The 25,905-nt window shown below is 43.3% G+C and overlaps 1 protein-coding gene across 1 annotated transcript in view; it reads left to right on the top strand.

Moving 5' to 3' along the window:
• Positions 1–25,905, top strand: part of SPTLC3 (serine palmitoyltransferase long chain base subunit 3) — a 109,278-nt gene that overhangs the window by 51,865 nt on the left and 31,508 nt on the right. Inside the window, exons 7-9 of the mRNA XM_081148207.1 lie at positions 8,797–8,902; positions 17,606–17,825; positions 24,618–24,744. Coding sequence (XP_081004333.1) covers positions 8,797–8,902; positions 17,606–17,825; positions 24,618–24,744 — 453 coding nt within the window. The remainder of the gene's footprint in view (positions 1–8,796; positions 8,903–17,605; positions 17,826–24,617; positions 24,745–25,905) is intronic.

Below are 25,905 nucleotides of genomic sequence, written 5' to 3' on the forward strand. Positions count from 1 at the left end.
TATCTGCATGGGTCCAGTAGAGTCCCAGAGATCCTTAACTGTGGAAAAGGAAGGAAGAAGAGTGTCAGAGATGTGATGTGAGGAAGATGTGAATGGCCATTTCTGGCTTTGAAGATAGAAGAAAGCCATAAGCCAAGGACTGCCAGAAGCCTCTAAAAGCTGCAAAAAGCAAGAAAACGGATTCTTCTCTGGAGCTTCCACAAAGGAAAGCAACCCTGCCAACACCTTGATTTTAGCCCAGTAAGACCCATGTCAGGTTTATGGCCTCCAGAACTGTGAGATAATAAATTTGTGTTGTTTCTAAGCCACTAAGTTTGTGCAAATTTCTTACAGCAGTAATAAGAAACTAATACACTTTCGTCCTTAGATACACAAAGCCTGTTCCCACCCACCAATGTGCTCAGTAGGACTTCTATCCATGAGCACACTCTCTATGCTATTGTATTTACATCACAAAAATAGCACCTTTGACAGCAGTGGTACCTCCAAGGTCCTAACCTCCAGACTTCTTACTTGAGAAGTCAGGGAGCGAGAAAATACATGGAGGGGAGGGATTAAATTGAGTTGCAAAATGTATGGCATCGGTTGCTGCTGGCTCTTCCCTGTTCTGCTATTCCCACGATAATACTAAACCCCTCAATAAGCAATAATGCTTTACTCCTCAATATGCATCCACGCAGATTGGAATGATAATGTGAAGATTGTGTAACGATCTGCAGAGATGTACATCCTGTAGAGAGTTGCCTTCCTGTGTGTGTATGAGGCAAGCAACCAGCCCAGAGAGAAGAAGTTAATAACTTCTGAGACAGGTTCTGGAGGATGGCCACTTAAAAACCAGAATGTTCTTATATGTCAGGATTCTGGCTTTTCATACAACTCTACACATGCTCTGCTCCCCTGGACCTTCGTCCACTTTGCATCCTCTGCTTACACCTTAAGGTTACAGCCCTGACTTTTGGAAGAGAAGAGGTTCTATTTTATGTAGATCAGTACCAGAGGATGACCTTTGTTATTTAGAGCAACTCTAAATAAATCAAAATCCTGAACCCCTGAATTTTGAAATTCTTTATGGAAAAAATATACCTAAGATATAGTTAAGCCTAAGTTTATTACCTATCATAATAAACTTTGAATTGTTTGTGAACAGGCTTGACCAAGCTATTTGTCATTTCTCTTTCTTTATTTCCCACAAAATGAAACAAGGAAAAAATAAAACTAAACAGAAAAAGTTCTGAAAGGGGAAAAAATCAGAACAACCAAAGGCCCTAAGGACTCAGAAGTTCATTTGCAGTGGTGCTAAATTCAAAACTGGGTACCAGAATCCTTTATCACCATGGGTTAGTTCTTCCTGGATAGCAAATGTGAGCAGTTATTGAGATCATAGCCATCATGTATTCAGCATTTGCTGCTGCCAAGAAATACATCAAGCTCTTTACACAACCAGTTCATGTAATTTTAACAAAAACCCAGATTCATAGTTCTCTTCATTATTCATACTTATTGACAGAAAACCAATCATCAAAGTGATTAAATGACCCACCCAAGGTTACACAGCTGACAAATGATGAAAGTCAAAATCAAACATAAGCCTGTTGCTCTCGTCTTGGTTCATTTCTCCCAGGAGCAGACACTGAGACAAGGGTTTGGCCGACAGTCACTTAATCAGGAAATGATCCCGGGAAGCACCAGCAGGTGAGCAGAGAATGAAGACAGAAAAGGAAAGGCTGCCAATAAAGGGCATGTTGTCAAGCAGGTTACCACAACAGACAAGTTGAGCACAGTCCTACCAAAGAACTCTGGGCGGCTGTGTAGACAGATTTCAGTGTTATTCCATCTCAGGGGTAAGGGAGCTGGGGTGTTTATCCACCAATTCACGCTTGTGGTTGGTTGAAAGCTGTCCCTACTCAGCCTGAGTTTGTTCCCACAGCCTGAAAAAAAAAAATTCTTGAACCAAGGACGGCCTGTGTTTGCAGTAAGGAGCTGGACTGAGAGATATAAGAAGGGCATGTACAGCATTTGCTAATGCTCTTACCCTCTAGCTAATTCCAGCTACTCTCAGGCCATGTGTGGGACCCAGAGGACTGTGGGCGCATGTGTAAAAATCAGTCTAGTGTTTTGGCTTATCCTGTTAGTAGCCTGAATTTCAACCCATAATGCTGAAGTTCGACTCTGAATTCCTCTGGCTCAATGCTAAGAATATCTCCTTATATTTTCTACTGTGGGCAGTTTCAGTGAAACAGCCAAACCTTAGTTTGTTTTTGTGACTCACTAGGTGGCACAAAACAGACTCTCCAGCCATTGCACACCCTAAGCTAAGGCATCAACTCCAACCAGGGACCAAGTTTGATCTCCACTAGGATTTTAGTGTATTTGAAGGAATGGGCCAGAGCCCCTTGGGGCACTTGTCTGCTTTTGGTAAACACATCCTCTGGGCTGAGTATATTAACACCCTGAGCATGCCAGGACCTCAAACCCTTGTGTAAGGTTTAACTCTCTGGAAAGATCAACATCTTCTGTTGGAGATTTGGATATATCAAGACTGAGTGTCGTCTCCTCCCCACCCCCCACCCCCCCACCCCCGCCAAATCTGCTCACTTTACTGGTAAATACATATGATCTAGATTCTAGAGCAATGTTTCTCAGACTTTCATGTACACAGGAGTCACTGAGGGTCTTGCTAAAATGCAGACTCTGTAGATCTGGGGTGGAATCTGAGTTTCTGAATCTCTGACAAGTTCCCAGGTACTGCCAATGTTGTTGGTGCAGGACCACACAGGAAACAGTGAGGCTGTAGGCCATCTCTGTCCTCAAGTTAGCCACAAAGGGCTTCTTGAGCTATCCTTGGAGAAGAGAAGTAGTCCTTTCAGCCAGGAGAGTTGCCATGAGGTCAGTGGGCTGGGCAGGCCAAGAATTTGAAATGGTTCAGGGGGAGAAAATGTGTAGGAGAACCAAGGCTCTACCTAGAGGCATTTGGTGGCCAAGAGGAGCAAGAACAAAGAGTACAGTGTTAGTGGGAAAACTCTGAGCCCCACCTCATCTGCACAAAGAGGGCTCTTGAGGGCTATTTGAATACAAGGTCAGACCTATAAACATTACTTAGACTACTTTATAACCCGTGACCTTTTAGATCCCAAGGTATGACTTGGGTTCCCAAACTAGGTTCTTTACTTTAAGAAATACATCAATTGCCCCTGTATATTTTAACAGTAACTAATAGTATTGAACTATTGCTATAATTGAGACTTTTACTTGTGCTAACTCATTTTAGCCTCAAAACTACGCAGGAGGCACCTGCTATGATTATGCCATTCTATAGAAGAAGAAACAGAGGCACAAAGTGATGAGGTGACTTGCTTAGAAACAGAGCTAGAAGGAGGCAGATCTGGAATTTAAACCAAAGAGGTCAGACTCCAGAGTTCCCATTTTTAAGCACAATGCACTTTACCTCCATTTCTGGCCTTTTCCACCCCCAGCTTCCCCCTGGATGATAAAATGATGTGGGCAATACTTAGTAGCCTCCATCTCTCATGTAACTCTTTTTGAGTCAGGGCAGTTGGACCCAGCAGATAGAGTCAGCATTCACTCCAGTTGACCTTGCTGAGACCTTGACTTGAGACTCAGGATCCCAGCACTGACTACTGAGCTTCCAAATTGTTTTCTGAATTACATCTTACCTTCCTGCATTGACTTCATTCACTTAGGGATCCCATCTCAGTACTTTGTCCAATTCTATAGGCCCTTTCATGAGGATCAAAGCTTTACATGCTACATGGGGCCCGGAGCCTGAGTGCATAGGACACACTGTGCTCATGCTTTTGGCTCTGCCTAGTCTTCATTCCATGTCCCCAAGGTCAGAGTTGCAAGTATGACTGCCCTCCCACCACCACCTCTTCAAGGTACATAGGCCCTGCCCTAGTACCTGTCTCACTCTCAAACCCAGTCTAGGTCCTCTGCTCCCAGCTGCCTTCTGCATTCTTCCAAGAAGATCCTTTGCTTCTTCTACATACCAAAGGCCATGCAACACCTGCCCACATATTTACAGAGCCATTAAGAAAACCAGAACCACAAAGTATTTGCCCAAACTGCTTTGCAAAATTTAAAGCATCAAATTTTCAATGCATCAGAAATGCACTCATTGATCTTGTGGAAAAGAGACTCTATAAATGTGACTTTGAGAAAAACATTTGTTTTGCTTGCCAAAGCTGGCCATCATGATAATGCTTTCCCCCAAAGGCTAAACAAGGGGCAGACTTAAAAGTAAAAATAGTTTATTTATCATTGTTCACAGTTATTTAAGTAACTGTTGCTTAGTATTTCACATTTGAGCTCAGTATTGAAGGATGAAACTGGATTTTTCAATCTCTGGAAAAACAAAAAGAATGGGAGAGAAGATGGGGACCAAGGAATTATAAAAAATAACCAGCAGCATTTCATCATCACCCAACCATATTTTCACTTAAGCAATAGCTGTTGAGTGCTTATCATGTGCAGGCAGGAACATATTTTTGGCGTTCAGCCCATGGAATAGAAAACCAGAGGGTGTCTCTAAATGCAGCTAGAGGTAGGGTTTGTGGAGCTTTGGATGACAATGGATGAACCACCAACCACACTGGGCAGCATATGAAAAGTGGAAGCTGACATTCCTCCCAGCCAGGACCATGGGCCCTGGATCCAGAGAGGAAACAGGGTGCTGAGGAGCGTGTTCATGTTTCAACAAAAGCTTGGTTGCATAAGAGAAAAGGAAGTAGGAAGCCTTGGCAGAAGCAACAGTGCTGTCCTGTACAGCTAAGCAAGAACAAAGCCAAAGGTCCAGTTCTTATCTTCTGGAGGACACTCTTCGAACTGCACCCAGCCTTTCTGCTTAGAAGACTGTGCTTGGCTTCTTTGTTTCCTCGTGGCCTGTTCTCACAGGATCTTATCTGCAGCTTCCCCAGATCCCAGAGACTCTGAATTTAGGGCAGGCCCAAGAACAAGTTCTCAGAGCGTATTTGTCACCTAAGCCTGGTTCTAGTTTTTGGCACATAGTTCGAGTATTCTGGGTATTTAGTAATTCAGTAATTCAGGAGCCACGCCTGTGACAGACCAGGACTAGCTCTGCGCCGGCCACCAGAATGTGGGCTCCACGCTTGCACTTTTGGTAGCTGGATGCTCATCACCCGCCAGGCCATCTTGCTCCTCTCAGCCCTTCCCAAACCAAAGGGAACAGCCTCGGTGAGCCAGACTTAGTGACAAATAATATCTAAGGCTTTGTTGGTACTCACGTTTGTGGTGATTACAAGTCCATAGTGTGTTGTTACAGCTTTATGACGACATTGTACAATAGCGCCATGTATGTGCGCCTTGGCGGCATCAAATTTATTCCTTTAATTTCCATATCTCAGCATTTTCTTTATACCCCAACAAGAAGGTGCTTTCTTTGGGTTTGGGATTTGTTTTTGTTTTTGTTTTGGGGAGAGGGCTGTATTTGTTGGTTTTATAAACCTTCTGGCATTAGTTCGCTCATCTGAAAAAACAGACACCTAATCATCCCTACTTCTCAGAGCTGTCATGAGGATTAACAGAATGCAAGTATAAGTGCTTTAATAAACGTCACTATTTAAAGTCCCATGCAGATGTTAGTGTGTCGCTTGCTAAAACAGAACCTCAGAAGGCCTGCAGAACATAAGCCCCAGTCTCCAGAACCCTACGGGCCTGTGGCCTGCATGCGGTAGGATGACAGATCAAGACCGTAAGAATCAGAGAGAAACTACCAGATGCTGACACGGGCCCAGAAACCCACGCTGGGTGAAATCATCCCTTTCCTTGTCAAGTTTCTGTGACTCAAAGAGGTCAGTGAGTTTGTGCCCAACAATCAAACTTGCTGATTGATTTTCCTTCTGCTCAAGTGCTCCAGGGTGTGGACACCAGGGGTCCTGTGAAGTTCCACCAAAAGCCTCTCCCCATGGAACTCTCTCCACTCACACCGAACATGATGAGGCCCCTGCCAAGGAAGGGCCTGGGGCTCCTCTGCCTTCCTTCTGCAAACTGCATAAATCACATGGCCATATAAAGGCTCATTTTCAGGGCCTGCTTGTTCTTTAAAAAGTGGAGAGACGTTCCCCTTCTCTTTAGCGGTGTTTGGTTTAAATTTAACCCTGGACTAAGCTATACTACGTCTGTGATCTTTTTGATTGCATAAACAATACAAAAATCTCTTCATGTCCAGATTCTTCAAAATCTAGAATATTCCTTTTTAAATGACTTCTAATGAACCATGCTCATCATGGGTCATTTCTAAATTTAAAGTCCCAGAAGAAAAACACTAAACAGAAACTTGCATCACTTCTTTACTCCATTCAGAGATTAACAGGGTTGTGGTATATTATAGGACAGGAAGCTGGTTCCCCCCAATCACAGGGGTCCCTTCAATGTCTTAAAGCAAAAGTGAAAACCACGACGTCAGTGCAGGTGAAGCTTCATTACCCCTGAAATTCTCAAAATAAGAAAGCTGCTTTTTGCTTCTTGGGCTGCCATCTAGTGGTTAATTATATAGTGCCAATAAAACACACTACATCTGGGAAGACCAACTCTTCAAAGCAAAAGCAAAAACACAGTTAATTAAAGAAATATTATTGCAGACATGAGGCTTTTCTAAAAATTCAGTTAGTTCCTAGGTGTCATTCTCTTTCCTGTTTCCTGGCCTACATTCTGTTTCACCAAGAGACAACTGATTCAATTATCAAACATGGATTTAGCACTAATACTGTGCACTAGGACCAGGGCTATAGAATTAAATAAAATAATGTCCCTGCCTTCCATGGAAGAGACACACGAAATGGAATAATGAGAAGTGTGATAATTGCTTTTATAAAAGAATAGATGAGTCATCAGGGACACCAAGAAGAAAGAAAATCTATATTATATCGGCCAGAAGAATTTGAGTTGAGGCTGAGTGATATGAGTGGGAGTTTTCCAGGCAGACATGAGGGGAAAGCATAAAGGACAGTTGGGAGGCTGTGTACTGGGGACACTGAGAGACTGTGGCAGGAAGATAGGCAGGAGTTAGGTCAGGAAAGCCTTCAAGACTGCGTTAGGTAACTACAATAGTCCCCCCGTTATCCAAGGCTCACTTCCACGGGTTCAGTTACCCTCGGTCCACTGTGATCAGACATAGTAAATGAAAAACTCCAAAAGTAAAAAAATCATGCTTTAAATGTCATGCAATTCTGCCTGTGGTTAGCTCAAATGTATTTGATCAATTAAAAAATACCATTGATACCTCTACAATTTTATTTCAAAGAAATACCTGTAGCCTCACTGGGGGGTGGCAGGGTTGCAGTGTGGAATTCACCCAGCTGTGGGGGTGGCGGGAGACCCAAAAGCAGATCCAACCACAGACTGGGGACTAAAAGACAAACTTGAGGCTCTCCACTGAGACCAGGAGTCTCAGCTAAGTTGAGTTTAGACCAGTGACAAACCTGCCTCTTGAGAGCTTGTGTGCAGTGGCTAAAACCAATATTGACTATGCTGTTTTAGATTTATCTTTACTAGGCTTCTCTTGGTGAGCATTTTAAATGGGATCTCTAATGCCTAGTGACTATTATGTAAGTCTAGTCAGCAGCTCGGTAGCATCCCTATCTTTTCCAATTAAAATTGCATTCTAGGTCTAAAGTACTTCAGTCTCAGATCCTCAAAAAGGGAGAGCTTAGGGGGTGCAAAGAAATCTAGTAGAAATATAATGAGTGTAAAAAACATGCACATAAATCTCTGCCTTTCTTCCTCTCTAGGCTTTGCAGGTTCAACTCCCCACACACACTCATACAGAGAGACACACACACAGCAGGGTTGGTAGGCAAATCTTTCCCAAAGGTCTGTCAACCAAAGCCCAGTCATCTACATCCAAATGCAGATAAATGAAAAGTCACTGTTAACTATATTTGCCATCCAAAGTTAAGAAGAAAAATCTATTAGATATTCAACCTTCCTGGTTGTACATCACTACAGAGAGTGAGAAGGCCGGGGGCTCTCACAGAAAAAGTAGTGGTTCCAAATGCGGGTCAGGTACAAGACTGCATGGGTTCCAATCCTGGGTCTGCTGTTCATGAGCATAGACCTCTCGCAATTTACCAGATCTCTCTGTGCCTCAGTTTCCTAAGCCATAAGATGCAGAGACCTCCTCCTCAGGGTCAGTGAGAGGAGTAAATTAGTTATTACGAAGAATGTGCTTGGAAGGACCGCAGATAGGGCTCGAAAGTTGTAACTGTTATTAATATGTCCAGAAGTCTCCGAACATTTTGCAAAGAAAGGCTAACTGTCCCACTGCCTTGAAGTGTTGACAGCTCTGAAGGTGGAAGATCTCAAAGCACAGGAAGTGAGCCGGCCACCCCTGCAGACTCAGCTAAACCTTGACGTGCTCGTCTCTTCAAAACCAGTGTTAGCTAATTATACCTCACAGGGTTCCTTTCAACCTGGCAAGAAAGCTTATGTCTAAGAGATGCAGTTAATGCAGAATTTCAGTCTCTGCTAAGGCAGGAAGTGGAGCCTTCGAAGAGCCTATGAGCCCTGCGCCTCCGCCAGAGTTTATTCTGCCTGTTGTACAAACTCAACTAGTCACCTTGTCAAACTCCAATTTTACTAAAAAAATGGATCCCTCTATCCCCCAGGTGTTCTCTGATTCTAACTTTGTTCCCTGAAAGTTCAGGTCTCAGCCTGAGCCTAAAAACTCTGGCACCTCCCCCAGAAAAGATAACAAGGGAGGAAAAATAATTCCTCTCCTAACTCAATATTTATTTATTTATTTTTTTGTATTATTTAAAGACATGCAAAGCCTAGAGAAGCTCCTGAGAGATGCGGTAATCTATGGCCAACCTCGAACCCACAGAGCTTGGAAAAAGATTCTCATCTTGGTGGAGGGTGTCTACAGGTATGTAAATAACCGGAGACATTCGAACACAATGGAGCCCACTGCATGCTCACCAGTGGGGAAAGGCTGACCTCTCCTAGCTAGAGGGGAAAATGGGTTAGAGATAGAGCTGGTGGAGGGATCTGAGCTAGAGCGATGCATGTGAGCTGTCAGGCCTTGGGTCACCTGTCTTTTTCGTGACTATACATGTGGCGGAGCATCTTGGAGGCTGGCGTGCTTGTGAAGACTTCTTCAGAAATATCCTCACAGGGCACCGCTGACTTGCTTTGATTCTTTCCTCAACCTTTGGCTGCCCCACAGTTTCAAAGGCCTTTGGGGGGCAGGTGATCCAACACCAGAATGCTCTTTGCCTTTACAACCCTAGTCGATGTTGCCCATGGGCACCTGGATGCCCCTAACTGGGCAGTGCACCCAACCTCCAGTTGCTTGCTGAACTTGGCCAGTGGTTGGTATCAGAAAACAAAAGGCCTGCTCATTTCCTCAACCTGAAGAGCAAGTCTCCATAGAGAGCTGGGGGTGGGGGAATGGTCTTGGCATCAGGAGGTATGCTCTAGCCTGAGCTTTCTCACGTCTTTTGAGCTGAGCGGACGGAACACCCCATTAAAGCCTCTCAGAGCCGCACCCTTATATCGCAGCTTGTGACTGAGTTGGCCTCATTCTCTGTCTGAGCTGATTAGCGTTACTGAAATGGACATGTCCTCCAAGCTTTCCTGCTGTCGGATACCCTAGGCCAAGAGTCAAGGACACATTATCTCAGAGTTGCTCACTGCTCAAGCAATCCTCAAACCACCCTAATATTAGAGGAACTGAGGAAGACGTTTCCTATGAGGTAGTGATAGAAACGTGGGAAACATGGGAAGGAAGGGAATGGGGGCTTCAGCTCCCAACACAGAATGTGGCCGCAAAGGAGATTTCAGAGCGGAAGCAGCATTTCTTTCAGCCAGCTCATCTCATTGGTCCTGGCACGCACGCTGTTCCTCTTACAAAAATATATGACAAGCAGCAGACGAAGTGTGTCTCCATCTATTTGGGGGGGAAAGTGCATTCTCCCTAATTTAAAATTATCATCATCCTAGTATCACTTTTTCCCTCTCGTACTTATTGCCCGGTGGTTGGTGGCCTGGATGTCTCCAGTGTTACTGTGGGGTTGTGAAGTTGACACTTCAAGTTGCTAGTAGGCCACCCTCTGCATTACCTATCGGGACTCCTCGGGTATGTCCTGTTTAAGAAATCTCTGGGGTCACCCTAGAGCAGCATTCTCAACTAGGGTGATATCGCACCCACAACTAGCTCTCCATCCCAGGCACACTTGGCAATTTTCAGTTGTCACAACTGCAGAACACACTGGCATCTAGTGGGCAAAGGCCAGAGATAATGCTAAACATCTCACAGTGCACAGAATAGTCCCCTACAACAAAGAGCTATCCAGCTCAAATGTCAACAGGGCTGAGGTTGGAGACCCCTGCTGCAGGATAATTGAACTGTTCGCTGGCCCTGAACTTGCTTCTTTTAGGAAGTAATCTCATATTGCCTCTAGGTTGTCATAACCGCAAGCATAGATCATTCATCCTATGGGATTTGGGCCAGCCGCCAGCCTGGAGGGGAGCCCTTATCTAAACACCTGTCACTCGGGCCTGGAATAGCAGGAGGACCTATCAGCTGAGGGAGAGCAGGCTGGGCATCTCTGTTAACCAGAGTAAACAGAATCCAACTGAAAATAAATAGAACTTGACTCCACTGAAGGAAAGTTGCATTTTAAGCACTTTGATCATAGCTGAAATTAAGTGGGCCACCAGCATTTTACTCTCAGATATTCCCGTCAGTAACAAGAAAAATCACTCCAGCAGCAGCGCTTGCTCATGGCTACACTGGGCCTGGGTCCTACCGTGACCTCAGGAGGACAGGGGAACAGGCTGTGGACTTCTGGTTCTAAGCCAGAGTGGCGCCAAACCACAACTTAGGCCTCTCTAGTAAAGATGCCTGTTCTGTTATCTATTGCTGCATAACAGACCACCCCAAAATATAATGGCTTACACGGCAATGAGCTGTTATTTCCCACGCTACCGTGCTCTGTCTGGACCAACTGAGTGGTTCTTCTGCTCCATGTGGTGTTGGTTAGGGGTCATTCATGGGGCTGTGTTTATGCTGGGAGTTCAGCTGGGGCTGGAACATCCGTAATGACCTCACTCACACATTTGGGCTCTTGGTACTGGCTGTTGACTGAGGTGCCTGGTTCACTTCTCTTCCCTGGGGGGCTTTCTCTATATGTAGGCTCGCCTCATTCGGCCAGAGCTTCCTTACAACATGGAGGCTGGATTCCAGTAGAAGGAAAGCAGAAGCTGCCAGCCTTTTAAGGGCTAGGCCCAGAACTGGTACAGTGTCACTCCTGCTATGCTCTAATAACCAAAACGTGTTACAAGGCCAGCCCAGATTCAAAAGGAGGGAAAACAGAGTTGGCCTCTTGGTGGGAGGACTGGTTTGTGTGTGCAGGGATGGGAAGACTTATGGGAAGTCACCTTTGGTGGGAATCTACCCCAATGGCTCCATGAACCTGGCATGTGTACACAGTGAAATGTCCACTTCCCATGGCCTTGCTGTCACAGAGAGGTTCCTTTTATCTCACCTGCACAGAAATCTTGTCCTTAAGTGGGGACTGTGAACTAAAAGGCTTCATTCATAGATAGGAAACAGAGGACCTCTTACACAGTCCTCAGTACCTCCTGGGGCCTCAGTTTTCTCATCTGTAAATTAGGGCTAGCCTAGAGTAGAGTTCTGGAACATATGGGTGTTCTCATTTGATGCTGTCACCAGAAAATGAAATTATTTCCCAAAAGATTTCCCAAAGGGCCAGGGTTAGGAATGTGACATCCATCGTTTACAACCACACTGCTGCTTTTCAGAGATGTATTGTGACCACATACCTTGTTGATATCTACAGGAAGCCTCCCTTGAACTTTCACTTCCAGATTTCTTTTATCTCTTGCTTGTGGTTTCCCACCCTGGGCAAAGTCCTCCCACCACAGAGAGCTCACATAAATCAATATTTTCATAACTTTAACAGAGCAGTCAGACAAATCAGCAAGCTTCAGGCAGCTAACAGGTAGAGAAGGCTAGATACCAAGGCCAAGAAGTCAGTAAGCTCCACAAAAGCAGTTATGATGATAATAACGACAACAGTAATGTCACCATCCATAAATCATCTACATGTTATTATTTACATATAGAATATGGAAAAGTCAGGATTTGGAGGAAGGCCTGGGACCTGGATTCAAATCTTGTTGCTGCCTACAGCTGAGTGCCCTTCATAATGTTCTTTTGTAAGCATTAAATGAGGTCATATAAACTAGAGTTTGCCGAAGCCCAGCCCATAGTAAGCCTGCAACCAAGGGTAGCTTCCTTCATCATTAAATTTATTTTCAGTTGAGGAATTTGCAACTTGGAAACTAAGCCATCCGTGTAGCAAAGCCATGTGCTCTTCACCCACTTCAAGAAGGGTTGTCAGAGGAAGGAACTCACATTGATCGTGTTTCTACTTCTTGCTAAACATTTCACATATGCCATCCTGAGTTAGCCTCCCCAAGCCTCTTGAGGTTATTGTGAGGATGAAGACACTGAGGCTCCGAGGCCTGGACAGCTTGCCCCAGGGCAGATAACTGAGATGAAACAGAGCAGGGATTCAAACCAGGCGGCCCTGCTGGGACAGAGGCCCAATGTAAACAGGAGAGTCAGCTAATGTGTCCACATCTGATGAAGTAAACATGGAAACTACAAGGTCATCCATTTGACTTTCAGCATTTACCTATCAAAGGCTTATTTTCCTTACCTGTAAAATAGGAAGATTGAAACTTGAAGACTCAAGTTCCATGACTCCATGATTTTTGGTTTAAAAGTACAATAGCAATATTTTAGTGTTCTGATTCGTATTTCCCTTTAAGTAGTGTTTTAAAGTCACACTCTTCCAATTTTGTGTCTCTGAGAAGTCTAATTTTTGACTCACTGTGATTGAGAAATTTCAAAATTATTCAAAAATATACTAAAGAAGGGGAGAGGGGTCCCCAGATAACCTGAGATATAAACTAGCATAGCTATAACACAGACTTTCAAAATAAAATTAACCAAGAAATAATATCCAGCCCTTCAAACACACATATACAAAGAAATGCTGAAGTCTCAGAATGCAGTTTTCTCTAAGAATGTAAGCCATTCTCTTCCTCAAAATAATGTGGGTTTAAGGATTGGGAACTTCAGTGGCATCTCTAACCTATGCCCCTATCTCTTAAACAAATAAAGGCAAAGATAAGAAAACACTAGTTACCTTATTTTTAATCAGTCTTAGCTCTTTTTGCTCCCTCTTGCTACCCTTCTTTCTTCTCTGGGGTTATACTTTGGGCCCACCAAGGAGGTTTTTCCACCATGCAAGTTGGCAGACCACTGCTTTAATTCCCAGTCCTGCAAGTGGATAGTGTAGTTTATATGTGGAGAAGGGTGGTGAGAGGGAGATTTCTAAAAGGAGTCTTGTCACTTAGCTAATATGTTATGTAATAGAAAAGATATAAAGGAATTATTCACTGGCTTGCTGGCTTAAGGATAATTCACACTGCACAGAGTGGTGGAATTATCTTACCTACAGCGTATTTTAGTTAAGTTTCTTCTACTGAAGTCAAGCGAAAACACAACTTTCCGTTCAGAAAAAAAGAATAAACACTCTTCTTGTTTTCCATATCGTTTGGACAGCAATTCTCAGGAATAGCACAGGTAGCCTTTTATGCATGCACCAACCTCACATCCCACTGTAGGGAAAGGTTCCATTCAAACTGGGTCACAATGAGAAAATGAAAAATTAGTGCAAGTGAATATAACTCTTTATAAAAGCTGAGTTCTCCTTAGGCTCAAGTGTGCCCTGCACTAACTCCAGAAATCAGCAGTATCGTAGAGTCATTAATCTTACAGGGAGAAATATAAACCAGGTGGGCAGACTCCTAACATCAGCTAGACCAGCCCCGGCGAAGGATGGCTAATTAGCTGCCCGGAGTGTCTGCAAACTGTTCAACATTAACTCTGGCTCCTGCCAAATTCAGTTCCAGAACAAAGAATGGTTATTTGTGACATGTCAGGTTCTTAGTATATTTGTGTTACCGACTTAAAACATTTTAAAGATGAGAAGAAAATTCTAGAATTTTGAGGGCATCGAGCCATTTATTATGTATGACACCCATATGCCTCTTTCCTAGAAGATGCAACACAGAGCATTGTCAAGGGCTCCCACTCTCTCAAGTTAGGCCTATTGCACCATTTCCTCCTAGGCTTCTCCTAAGAACAGGAACAACCCAATGAGTGCATTCATGTGTCCGATGCTTTATCAGCATTATTTCTCATCACTCTTATAAAGACGCTATAAGGAGGGTCCCATCAGCATGCTTATTTTACATATGAGAAAACTGAGGCACAGAACATCATGCAAGTTGCCCACACACTCAATTAGTAAATGGTATGGATACAACCTAAGCTTAGGCAGTCAGATGGCTGTATCTCAGTGGAAACGACTTTAGCAAGCAATTGATCTAAGAAAATATTGGAATTAACTCACAGACTTATGGAAGAGAAGATGATTCTACTCAGTCTTCATTTCATTAAAACTTGAAAACAGCCATTCAGAACAACCTGTGTAAAGCACAAATGCAATAAGCTCGACTTCATTAAAATTAAGAACTTCAGCTGTGCAAATGACAGTGTCAAGAGAAGTAGAAGACAAGCCATAGACAGGGAAAGATATTTGCTAAAGATACATCTGATGAAGGACTGTTATCTAAAATATAAAAGAACTCTAAGTTCAACAATAAGGAAACAACTTAATTAAAATATGAACCAAAGTCCTTAACAGACACCTCACCAAAGAAGATTTACAGGTACAAATATACATATGAAAAGATGTTCCACATATATTATCCGAGAAATGCAAACTAAAACAATGAGATACCACTACACACTTAGTAGAATGGCCAAAATCTGGAACACTGACAACATTAAGTGCTGGCGAGGATGTGTCCCAACAGGAACTCTCATTTGTTGCTGTGAAAATGCAAAATGTACAACCACTCTGGTAGACAGTTTGGTAATTTCTTACAAAATTAAACATACCCTTATCCAGAATCCAGTAATCATGTTCCTTTGTAGTTACCCAAAAGAGCTGAAACTGTGTGTCCACACAAAACCCTGCACATAAATCTTTACAGCATTTTTATTCATAATTGCCCAAAACTTGGAAGCAACCAAAGTGCCTTTCGTCTGTGAATGGATACATAAACTCTGGTACATCCAGACAGTCTAATATTACTCAGTCTTAAAAAGAAATGAACTACCAAGTCATGAAAAGACAGAAAAAAAACTAAATGCACATTATTAAGTGGAAGAAGCTAATCCAAAAAGGCCTACATAGTGTATGATTCCAACCGTATGGCACATTCCAGAAAAGACAAAATATGGAAACGATAAAAAGGTCAGCGGTTGCCAAGGATTGGGTGGGTGAGGGATGAATAGGCAGAGCACAGTGGACTTTTAGGGCAGTGAAAATCGTCTGTATGATATAATGATGGATACATGTCATTATATATACATTTGTCCAAACCCATAGAATATACACCAAAAGTGAACCCTAATGTAAACTATGGACTTTGGGTGGTAATGTGTCAATGCAGGCCCATCAATTGTAACAAACATACCACTCTGGTGGGGGCTGTTGATCATAGGGCGGTTATACATATGTGTGAGGCATGGAGTATACGGGAAATCTCTGTATCTCCTGCTCAATTTTACTATGAACCTAAAACTGCTCTAAAAAATGAAGCCCTTTAAACACACACACACACACACACACACACACACTCGATCATCACACTCCCTCCAAACCAACACCATTGGTCTGGGTAATTGTACAACCAGCCGGACTGTTTTGACTGAATTGACCTAACACTTAAGTTTATTTTTTTTAATGTATTAACTTTAATAAATAAACTAATTAGGAAGAAAGGAAATGTTCACCTCTCTGTTTGCGTCAGTTGATTAGTTCTTGAACAAAACTGACGGGCTGCTTGAATTGTTTGACAAACTCCTTTGTGTGGTGAGGGTGCGAGTCTGTGTTTTCATAGAACTCGCCTGTCAATGCAGTCAAAACTGTGTGCGACGGAGACACAGCTTACCGAGTGTTCTGAGAACTGAATAAAGTCAAAAGTCCTTTTAAATCCACTGAGTTCCAGAGGTGCCGTGTAAACATAAATTATAATTTTACTTACTTATTTGTTTCATATTTTTCCCATTGCTGGAGAACTTGAAGTGTTTTTTGTGGCTTATAAGACCATGAAAAATTAAGCACTTGGGGCTAAAACAAAACAGTTTATCTACAGCAGTGGTTCTTCAAGTGTTGTCCCCAGTGAGCAATATGGGCATCTCCTGGGAGCTTGGTAGAAACGCATATTCTCGGCCCATCCCAGACCTACTAGATTAGAAACTCTGGTGTTGGGGCCCAGAGATCTGTGCTTTAATAAACCATTCAGGGGGTTCTGGTGCTCACTCCAGACTGAGAACCATGGCCCCAAAGGGACAGAAAGAGGAGACACAACCAGATGCTTCAAAGGAACCCTTGACTTCCAATGAGTACAGTAGTCTCCGGCATCCAGTGTTGCTTTCCACCATTTCAGTTACATCTGGTAAACCACAGTCCAAAAACATTAAATGGAAAAACTCCAGAAATAAACAATTCACAAGTTTTAATTTGCACACCATTCTGAGTAACATGATGAAATGCTCCATTCCACCCAGGACGTGAATTTTCCTTCTGTCCTGAGTATCCACACTGTGTACTCTCTCCAGCTCTCAGTCACTTGGCAGTCGTCTCAGTGACCAGACCAGCTGTCAGACAGAGAGCCCACATTCACATAACTTTTATTACTGTGTATTGTTATAATTGTTCTATCATATCATTAGTTATTGTTGTTACTCTCTTACTGTTCTAATCTATAAATTAAACTTTATCATAGATATGTATGTATAGGGAAAAAAACGCATTATATATAGGGCTCTGATTACCCTTGGTTTCAAGCATCCACTGGGGGTCTTCAGACATAGCCCCCAAGGATAATTGGGGGTGGCTAAATGAACAAGAGGTTCTAAGAACTTTTTATTATGCTTTAATTAATACTGTGTGTCCTAAATGAAGTTATTTTGTGTGGTTTTACTCCTTCGTTCAATCTTAGCAGTTCAAGTGCTGAGTTTAGGTCAGAGGGAACTGGCCAAGTAGACAGTGGCAGGCTGGTCAGGATGATCACCTAGAGCAACTGAATTAAAGCTAGCAAAATACCCCAAATCCATAATGTCAGTCAGTCTAATTAAACTAGTCATCTTTACAAATAAATTGATCAACAATGCTGTGAGCTAACTGTTGACTTGGGAATTAGCTCTAACAACTCAAAGCACTTAAACCCACTGAATGTAAATTATCTTTTCATATGAAATACTGCCAGATTAGCCTTATAAGATTGAGAAGGCTATCTCATCCAAATAAAATATCCCTTGAGAAGAAAGGAGTGGCACATCCTGTGGTCCCTGGCTGGTGTCAGGGCAGGCCGTCTGAGAAATACTGAAAGGGAGACTGACCAGAGCTTCCCAGGAGGGTACACACAGTGACAAGCATTTCTCCTTATGCCCTAGCATGGAAGGTTCCATTGTGAATCTGCCCCAGATCGTGGCTCTAAAGAAGAAATACAAGGCTTACCTCTACATTGATGAAGCTCACAGTATTGGGTCTGTGGGCCCGACTGGCCGGGGTGTAGTGGAATTCTTTGGAATGGACCCTCAAGATGTCGATGTGCTTATGGGCACATTCACCAAAAGCTTTGGAGCCTCGGGAGGTTACATAGCTGGAAGGAAGGTAAGAGAGGGACTCCTCGTGTCTACTTAAACCTTGAACTATCTGGGAATGCTGTCTGAGGGCTTCTCTGGGTTCCATGAGAGATTCAGTTCAGTTCACCACACTTCAACTGATCTGCAGCCTCACAACAGGGGGTCCAGAGCCAAGGAGCACCCAGAACATCAAGGGGCTCCCCCGCTCATAGTGCAGAGGAGCATGTGATGAGTAGCCGGATTAGAATAAAACCGAGACACTAGCGGCATACATGGGCCAGGACCGTGCAAAGCAGAGGGCTGGTAAACTGCAGGGCAGCATGGAAGGCGTCTTAGACCGAATGTCAGTTGTGTAGACAGATGGTGGGGGTTATATTTCTGTACACTATACCACAGAAATTATAAGGGGATGCTATAAAACTGTAAGTAGCATGGTTTTTGTGGCATGAAAATACAAAGCAACAGGGGCAAAGGTCAGATGTTAAGCAGGTAAACCCTGTGGGCCTTAAGAGGTTTAATGGAAATAGTAGTAGCAAGATCAGAAACATCCTTTTAAGGGATTTTTCTCTTCATAATAATTATCTCTCTCAATTTTGCATAAGTCATGGGTCAAATCTTGTCATCCTCTAATATCTATATGCCTTAAAAATTCTGATCTGATGAGATTAGACAGTTAAGTGAGTGTTACTCCGGTCATTCCAGTGCCAGTATCGCCAAGGGGGGGGGGGGGGAGTGCCAATATAAACCAATAAATAATATTTAAAAGAAGAGAGAAGCAGGAAAAGAGAATGAAATATTCAAACCTGGGTTGGAGGGACCAAGGAGACAGTTGCCGGCTTCATTATATGACCGGTTTATCCAAATCCTGATAGCTAGCTCATGCAGGCCTACACCTGTCCCACAGAGACTGCAAGACGGTGGCGTTGGCTCTGCCTAGGAGGGCACAGCAGGCCCAAAGCCAGTGCGTGCAGGTGGCATCAACAGCTTACCTAAAATTCCTAGTTCCTTTACTCACTGTGACCAGCAGGAACAAGAGTTCAGACTCCTGGTAAACCACTTAGACAAACCAGGGAGGACAGCTGAAAACAGTGTGGTCATTGAAACCTGTGATTTAAAACAACGCATTTCATTGTGGCCACTTGTCCTGCCGTGAGTCGCACAAATGCTTCAAAAATGTTCAGAGTTTTCAGTGGTCTTTGCCCTTCAATAAGCACTACTTTTTTCCGAGCTCAAAGCTTTGTTTTCCATCCTGTGGGACTTAGCTGGGTAATGCTAGAAACGTAGGGAGTGCCCAGGATCCTACAGAACTCAGCTAAATCTGGCAAAAGGTTAAATGGTCCCTTCCAGTGGGATCAGAGGGGCTCAGATGCGGGAGCTCCCTGCCCCAGGCTCCAGTGCTTCGTGAGCTTGTGGTTTTGTGATTGCTTTAGCAGCAGTTCCGAGCTACAAGAATTTTAACCAAGCATAACTCTTTTTCCTGAACCAAAGGCACCTGAATAAACTGAAACAGGCGGATCCTTGAAATATTGTCAAATTTGGTAGATGTCACATTTTCCCCCTTAGAGTTCCTTCATTTGATATCACTCTAAACAGAGGCTCAAGGTGACCAAGAAGCAAGGACCAGCTCACAGATTTTTCTCACTCTCCATCCCGAAGTCAGTAGACTATTTTGAAGGTGTTTTTGCTCTTGTCTGCGTAACTTCTGTTCATTTGGGGTACATACTGAGCAACTGTGAAAATCATTATTTACATTAATCAGGATGCAGAAGGTGTATGCAGATCTGGTCATTTTTTTTGCTCTTTAAAATACTCATTCTGTGCATCCTTGGGTCCAGAAACGGCATCATTCCTCTTCCTCCTGCTCCCCTACCTCTCTCATCTCCTCCCTAATGTGCCCTGCAGGCTCTGAGTTAACCGCTAGATGGTAGCAAGAATTAGGGAGTGTTTGGCGGAGATCCATTAGCCTGCACAGAAACCTGCCCTAAAACAGCAAGATGCAAAACCTACAAAACACAGGCAGTTGTCAAGACCTGGAGGGGGAGCAGGAGATAGGAGGCCACCTGAGAAGGCGTCCGATGATTTGAAAATCAGTCAGATACACACCTGTCTGGGACGGTTTTGCAGAGACTGTGATAAACCCAGATAAACAGTGGTTTCCTTCCAGCCAAATGAGCCTGAATCGATGGAACTTTTGTATCTGCTTTTCTGTACTTTCAGTTTTTAAAATTGTGTTAATTTTAAGCTATGTATAGTTTCTATTTAAATCATAGTTTTAATTCCCCTAGACTTTGAATAATTTTTTGAAGAATTTTCACTGTTTGTTTTAAATTATGCTTTTTAACTGATAGAACATAGGGTTGGGAAAATGCTAAAGCTTTTGCCTGGGAAACAAAATCTTGCTAGTTATCTATTTAAATAATTAGGGTACAGCTTTCAGAGTTTCACCATATAAATTTTCTGGGATATTTTTCAGCATATGTCTCAGTTTGATGAGTACTGCGAAATAGCCAGGATTCTAAACCAGTGGGTACAAAAGCAACAAAATTAACCATAAACAACGTTAACACCCACATGCAAGGACTTTGCATTTTTCTGATTTCATAGTTTTCAATTTCACTATGCCCATTGCTTCTTAATAAATCCTATGTTTTGAAAATAATTTCTGGGGTCCAAAAACCTAGAAGATGACTTACTGGCTCCTACCTCTCTTTTTAAATGCCAATGTTAGGGTTACTCATAGACAGGCTATAGATATTCCCACTAACAGTTACTAGGAGGCTCTTGAAATCTTTGCGGAATTGGTCAAGGTGAGAACTATGTACATTAGCAACCAGATGCATCACATAAGAAAAAATATTTGGAAACAAACAAGAGGGGAGAAAAAAAATGGTTTGCTGCTAAGATATTACCACAGAGAGCAGAGATCTTGTCTTGGCTGCAGTCTTCCTGTCACAAAGTGTCCTACATGCTCATCTCCACTTACTGGGGTTCACTGCCCTGACCTCAACCTTCTCTCCCCACCTCAGAGAAATTGCTAAAAAGTCTCTCAAAGGTCAGCAAGACTTTGCTATTTTGCTCACTTTGAGTTTGGAGCTGCTGTAGATGATCTGTGAACAACCCAAAGTGGAAGATTCTGTCCTTTTAAGACTTTTGAGGTGAAATATCAGGTAATTGTCTTCACCTGTCAGAGCTCCACGCCACGAGTGGCTTCTTTAAAGAATACCTGAGGGGACGGGGCTAGGTTTCTCATTTTTATTTTTTATTTTTATTGATCCGGCTGCTGAGGAGATGGGTTGATGCCGCAAATCCAGTTTTAGGGGTTCATGTTTTTCTCAGGCATGATCCTGAGTTTTCTTGCACGCCTGGTGCTGACCACTGTCTTTCACAGCCTCGGCAGGCTGACCAGAGCCTTGCAAATGAATGAAGTAAAGGTAGCCCTCATGATTGATAGGTTGCAGGGCTGGAATTCTGGAGGAGGGAAGTGGGACAGGGCAGCCAAGTTTGGAGTGAGCCTTAGCCCCAGAAGCCTGTGTGCCAGACGAAGCAGGCCCCTTGCAGAAGCCAGCTCTGCCCCGTGCGCTCAGCCCTGGCTGTATTTAACAGCCCTTTGAAGTAAATGGGGGTCATGGAATGAATGCCAAGATGTTTATTCTAAGAGTCTCCTGTCTGATTTTCTCAGAAAAGCCACCCTTGTCCTTGAACTCCAGGCCTATGGGTAGAGAAAATAATCAGGGTTTTGAACGTACAAATGGACATGGAAACTTCGGTCTGAGAAGACCTCTAACCCACCCTGAAGGAAGACACAACCCAGACCCGCCTTGCAAAAGACCAAAGCCAACCCTTAATTCATGGCTCATGGCACCCAATGGGGGAACGCTAGGAGGGAATAAAAAAAGAAAAAAAAAAAGAAAGGAAAAAAAAACTAAAACAAGGCTTTCCTTGATGCTCTGCAGAAGTTACTCAAAGAACCCCACTTTCTAAACCTCACAAGCAAATTAGCCCTGATCCATACTCTCAGACTCTGATAGAAAGTGGACTCAGTCTAGGAGAAAGAAGATTATAGGCAAGATAGTCTTAATGCTAAAAGGAAGTGATATTGCACTGATGAGGCATTTATTCAAACTGAGAATGCACGTGCCCTTGGCTTTATGAAATTTCTCGATTTTCGAAGGAAAGTTGGGGGTTAGGGACATTGAGAAGAGCCCTTTGGGACCAAAGTCAGCTTTGTTTTCTTTCTTTGTCTGATCTTTGTCAGCAATGCCCCAAGGCTGAGAGGATGGCTACAGTTTTTTCCTAAGAATGCAGTTCAGTTTCCCCCTATGTACTTCGGGGACCCTCACCATCCTTCCTCAATCCTTAAAGTACCCACCACTGTGGATTTTCAAAGAAGTGTTTAATTCTGTTCTCTGCTCTCAAGGAGGTTTCGGTCTCTTTGGAGAAATAAGATTAATAGACACGAACATTTGATACTGATGCAATGCAATCTACTGTTTAGTACTAAAAATGCTTGAGCATATAAGGATTCTCCCACCCTCTTCCAAAAAGGAGGAACAATCTCTGGGGATTAGGAAAAAGTAGAAATGCAGGTGGTCTGCTCTGCCCTCCTGGTCCCCCATCTTCTGGTCTGGAGAGGTAATATAGTGTGGTGCTAAGAGTGGGGACTCTAGAGCCAGGCTCTTTGGGTTCAAATCCTGTTATCCAACCACTGTTTGTTGGCTAACTTTCTGACCCGTTCTGTGATTCAGCAATTCCATCTATAAAATGGAGATAAAAATAGTACCTACCTCAGAGAGTTATTGTGAAGTGAAAATGAGTTAACACAGGTAAAGTTTTTGAAATGGACCCTCAAGCAGCCAATGAGTTTCAGTTATGGATATACCAGTGACTATATCAGCCATGTCATCTCTTCAGAGCATGTAATCTGTCATCAGGTCTGGGTACTCCTTTCTTTAAAGCTTCTCTTTTCCTCTCTTTTTACTCCAATAAAGATGGAGGAATTGCTGAGCTGGGTCCAGTGTCTAGTTACATAGTCTTAGAACATTACCCTCTGCAAAATGAGGGAGCTGGAATAAAGGGACTCCAAGGAGTCTTTATATTTTGGTCCCCTCCTCCCACCCCATGCTCCCAGTTCTAAGAATTTCCAAGTTAGTAATCCATCAATAATTGCCAACAGCATCAAGTATGCACTATGTACCAGATACTATTCTAAGCACCATATGTGTATTAACTCACTTAATCCTCATGATGACTCTGAGGTAAGCATTACCCCCTAGTTCATGTTTCAGAGAAAACTAAGGCACAGAGAGGTTTAGTAGTTTGCCCATGGTCACATATGAGTAAGTGGCAGAGCCAGGATTTGAACCCAAGCAACCAGGTTCCAGAGCCTGTGCTATAACTCCAAGGTCATATCTCCCCTCAAGCAGACAACCCTGCATCACTTTTTTTGGAAACACTAACTTCTCTCTCTACACCAAGTTAGCTCCTCCATTGTGTGCTGATTAAGATGCCATCTTTTTCCTACTTTCGGTGTCCATGCCTTTTCCCTCTTCTGACTACATCCAAATCTCCCCACCCTTCAAGGCCAGACCACCTCCCCGAAACAGCCCTTTCCTGACTCGGGTCCACAGGAGCCCCCATCATCCTGCCTCCTGCACCCCTCCCATGTCTCCTCATTGGCTTCCTCAGCATCCTGCTGGGAGGCTGTAGCTCTCAACAGAAAACCCTTGCCGCTCAAAGAGGGGCCCTGAACACAGAGCCGTGAAGGACAGCCCAGCTGCAGCTACTCTGGGCAATGGCTGCCTCTCTCTTTGAACCCCGCCCCTCCCACCGTCCTCCAAAGTGAGCTTCACAAATGCCCTGTGGCCAGGGCCTTAGTCAGGCCATCATCACACACATACTCTCCAAATATGGGGGAAACCCACCCAGGCAATGGGCCAGTACAGGTGGGCAGATAGATGGTCTTCCCAGCTAGAGCTGAGCGCCTCCAGATGCCAGCTCTGAGGCCCTCCTGACAGGGACATTAGGTTATTGGGGCTTCTTCAGGTGCTCAGCATACTCCCCTGGGACCTTATGTTTGGCATCAGGAGTCAGGCATACAGGTTGGAGAGTCATTCCTCCCATTGAAGACCAGCATTCTGTAGTGGGTTGGCACTCCAAAGAGTATGGCACAAAAATTCTAGTAGTTCCCTACCGGCCAAGACATGACCAGAGTTTATCTGGTTCTGATCTACATTTTGGTTTAATTTCCCACTTCTCCCTTCTGCCTCTCCATCCCCCCACCCAAGTTTTCGTTTGCTCTATATTTGTCTTTATTCATCAAGACTTAATCAATTTCACTTTCTCGCTGGAACCTTCCCTACCTGCTCTGGCTAGCAATACCCCCTCTCTTTCCTTTGTCTTCTGTAGCCCTGCTGCATATACCAGTTTGTATGGCTTGTTACTTTTCCTACCGTTAATTTTCCAAGGGCACAACTTAATGTAATGTGCTTGATGGCAAGATCACATCCTCTACTCTTTGAACAATCCTGAATCCAGTGCTCGTACATACTAAGTATTCAACAAATGTTTGGAAGTCATTTTTCTTTTGCACGTCTGGTTTGGCCTTACAGATTTGCAGCCTTAACTGTATACCTCCCAAGTTTTTGAGGGAGAAACTAAGAAAAGGGATAGAAAAAAAGTTTAATAATGCCCATTAAATATTGGACCACATTCAAGAATCCAATGTCTTATACTACGATGAATGGGTTGGGACAAGATGTGATTTTCCCCACCACCACTGAGACTTACTTGCCTTCTTTTTGGATTTCCCTCTTTATTAAAGGACCTTGTGGATTATCTACGGGTTCACTCACATAGTGCTGCTTATGCTACCTCCATGAGCCCCCCGATAGCGGAGCAAATCATCAGAGCAATGAAATTCATCATGGGACTGGATGGGACCACGCAAGGTAAGAGGGCCTGCGGTGAGCATAGCTCCCATGACATCCTTTCCTAGACCTCTCCCTGTGTCCTTTTGCCCCATCAATTTTCCTCTTCTGAAATATATACCTTTGACTTAATGTAACCCAATTTGTAAATCAACCCATGTGTACATAAATAGTACCTAATACACATCATACATAGTACATACATGTACTAGAACTGCTGTCAGCACACAAAAAAGGAATGCTTTTTTTTTAATGCAAAGAAAGATTTCTAATTTACTTCTTAGTGTGATCAGCATATTTGGATAACTTTGTGTAATTGGTTGTGTTAAAATGAAGCAAACAATGGTATGTGTTTGCCTGAGCTTTCTCAGGGCTGTCAGTCAATTTAAGATTCTTTTCAAAAAAATCTTTCCTCTTATTCTTTGTTCTTCCTTTCATTCTTTCTTTCACAAGAAAGGAAATCCACCCCTGGCCATTTGAGAATATATGGACGAAACAACACACAATGATAACTCTCCAGCCATTTCTTTGACATAGGGTCACCACAGCCAAAGTGTGCTACTCTGTTCAACCCAAATGAGCTTAATCTTCTTTTTGAAATATTGTTTCACCAAGACTTCTTAGAGCTCTCCTTCTATCTTTCAGATATAGTTTATAGAGTTCCTACTACATATCATAGTATATATATAACATAGATAACATAGTATATATATAACATAGATAACAGTGGTGAGTTCTTACTGCCGGACAATCTAGTGAAGGCATTCATGGAAGCAGCAAATTATCCTGGCACAGAACTGGCCACTGGACTAGACAATCCTTGTGCCCTGCCCGACCTCCCAGCTGATGTGAAGTCCTATTATTTAGTTCAACCTTACAAGGCTGCTACTTCAGTGGAAGTCTGGGGAAATCCATTCTTTTTCAGTTTTATCAAAGCACCAGAATGTTCACATACAAATTTTACCGAGCAGCCTACTATATAAAATAGATTAGAACTGGGTTGGTCTGTTCTAATTTCCAAACTGATGGCCCCCTGAGACCTTTCCACTGAGCCCCAGTGATCCCCAGGTCACGAGTCTGAAAACTCCCAAGAGAGACCTTTTCTACAGAAGCATAAAATGGCTCTCAGAGTGATTTTGTTCCTCCTCCATGTAAAATGTGGTTATTGATTGATCTCTAGGC

This window comes from Miniopterus schreibersii (genome assembly GCF_964146895.1).
Source record: "Miniopterus schreibersii genome assembly, chromosome: 10".
Taxonomy (NCBI): Eukaryota; Metazoa; Chordata; class Mammalia; order Chiroptera; family Miniopteridae; genus Miniopterus; species Miniopterus schreibersii.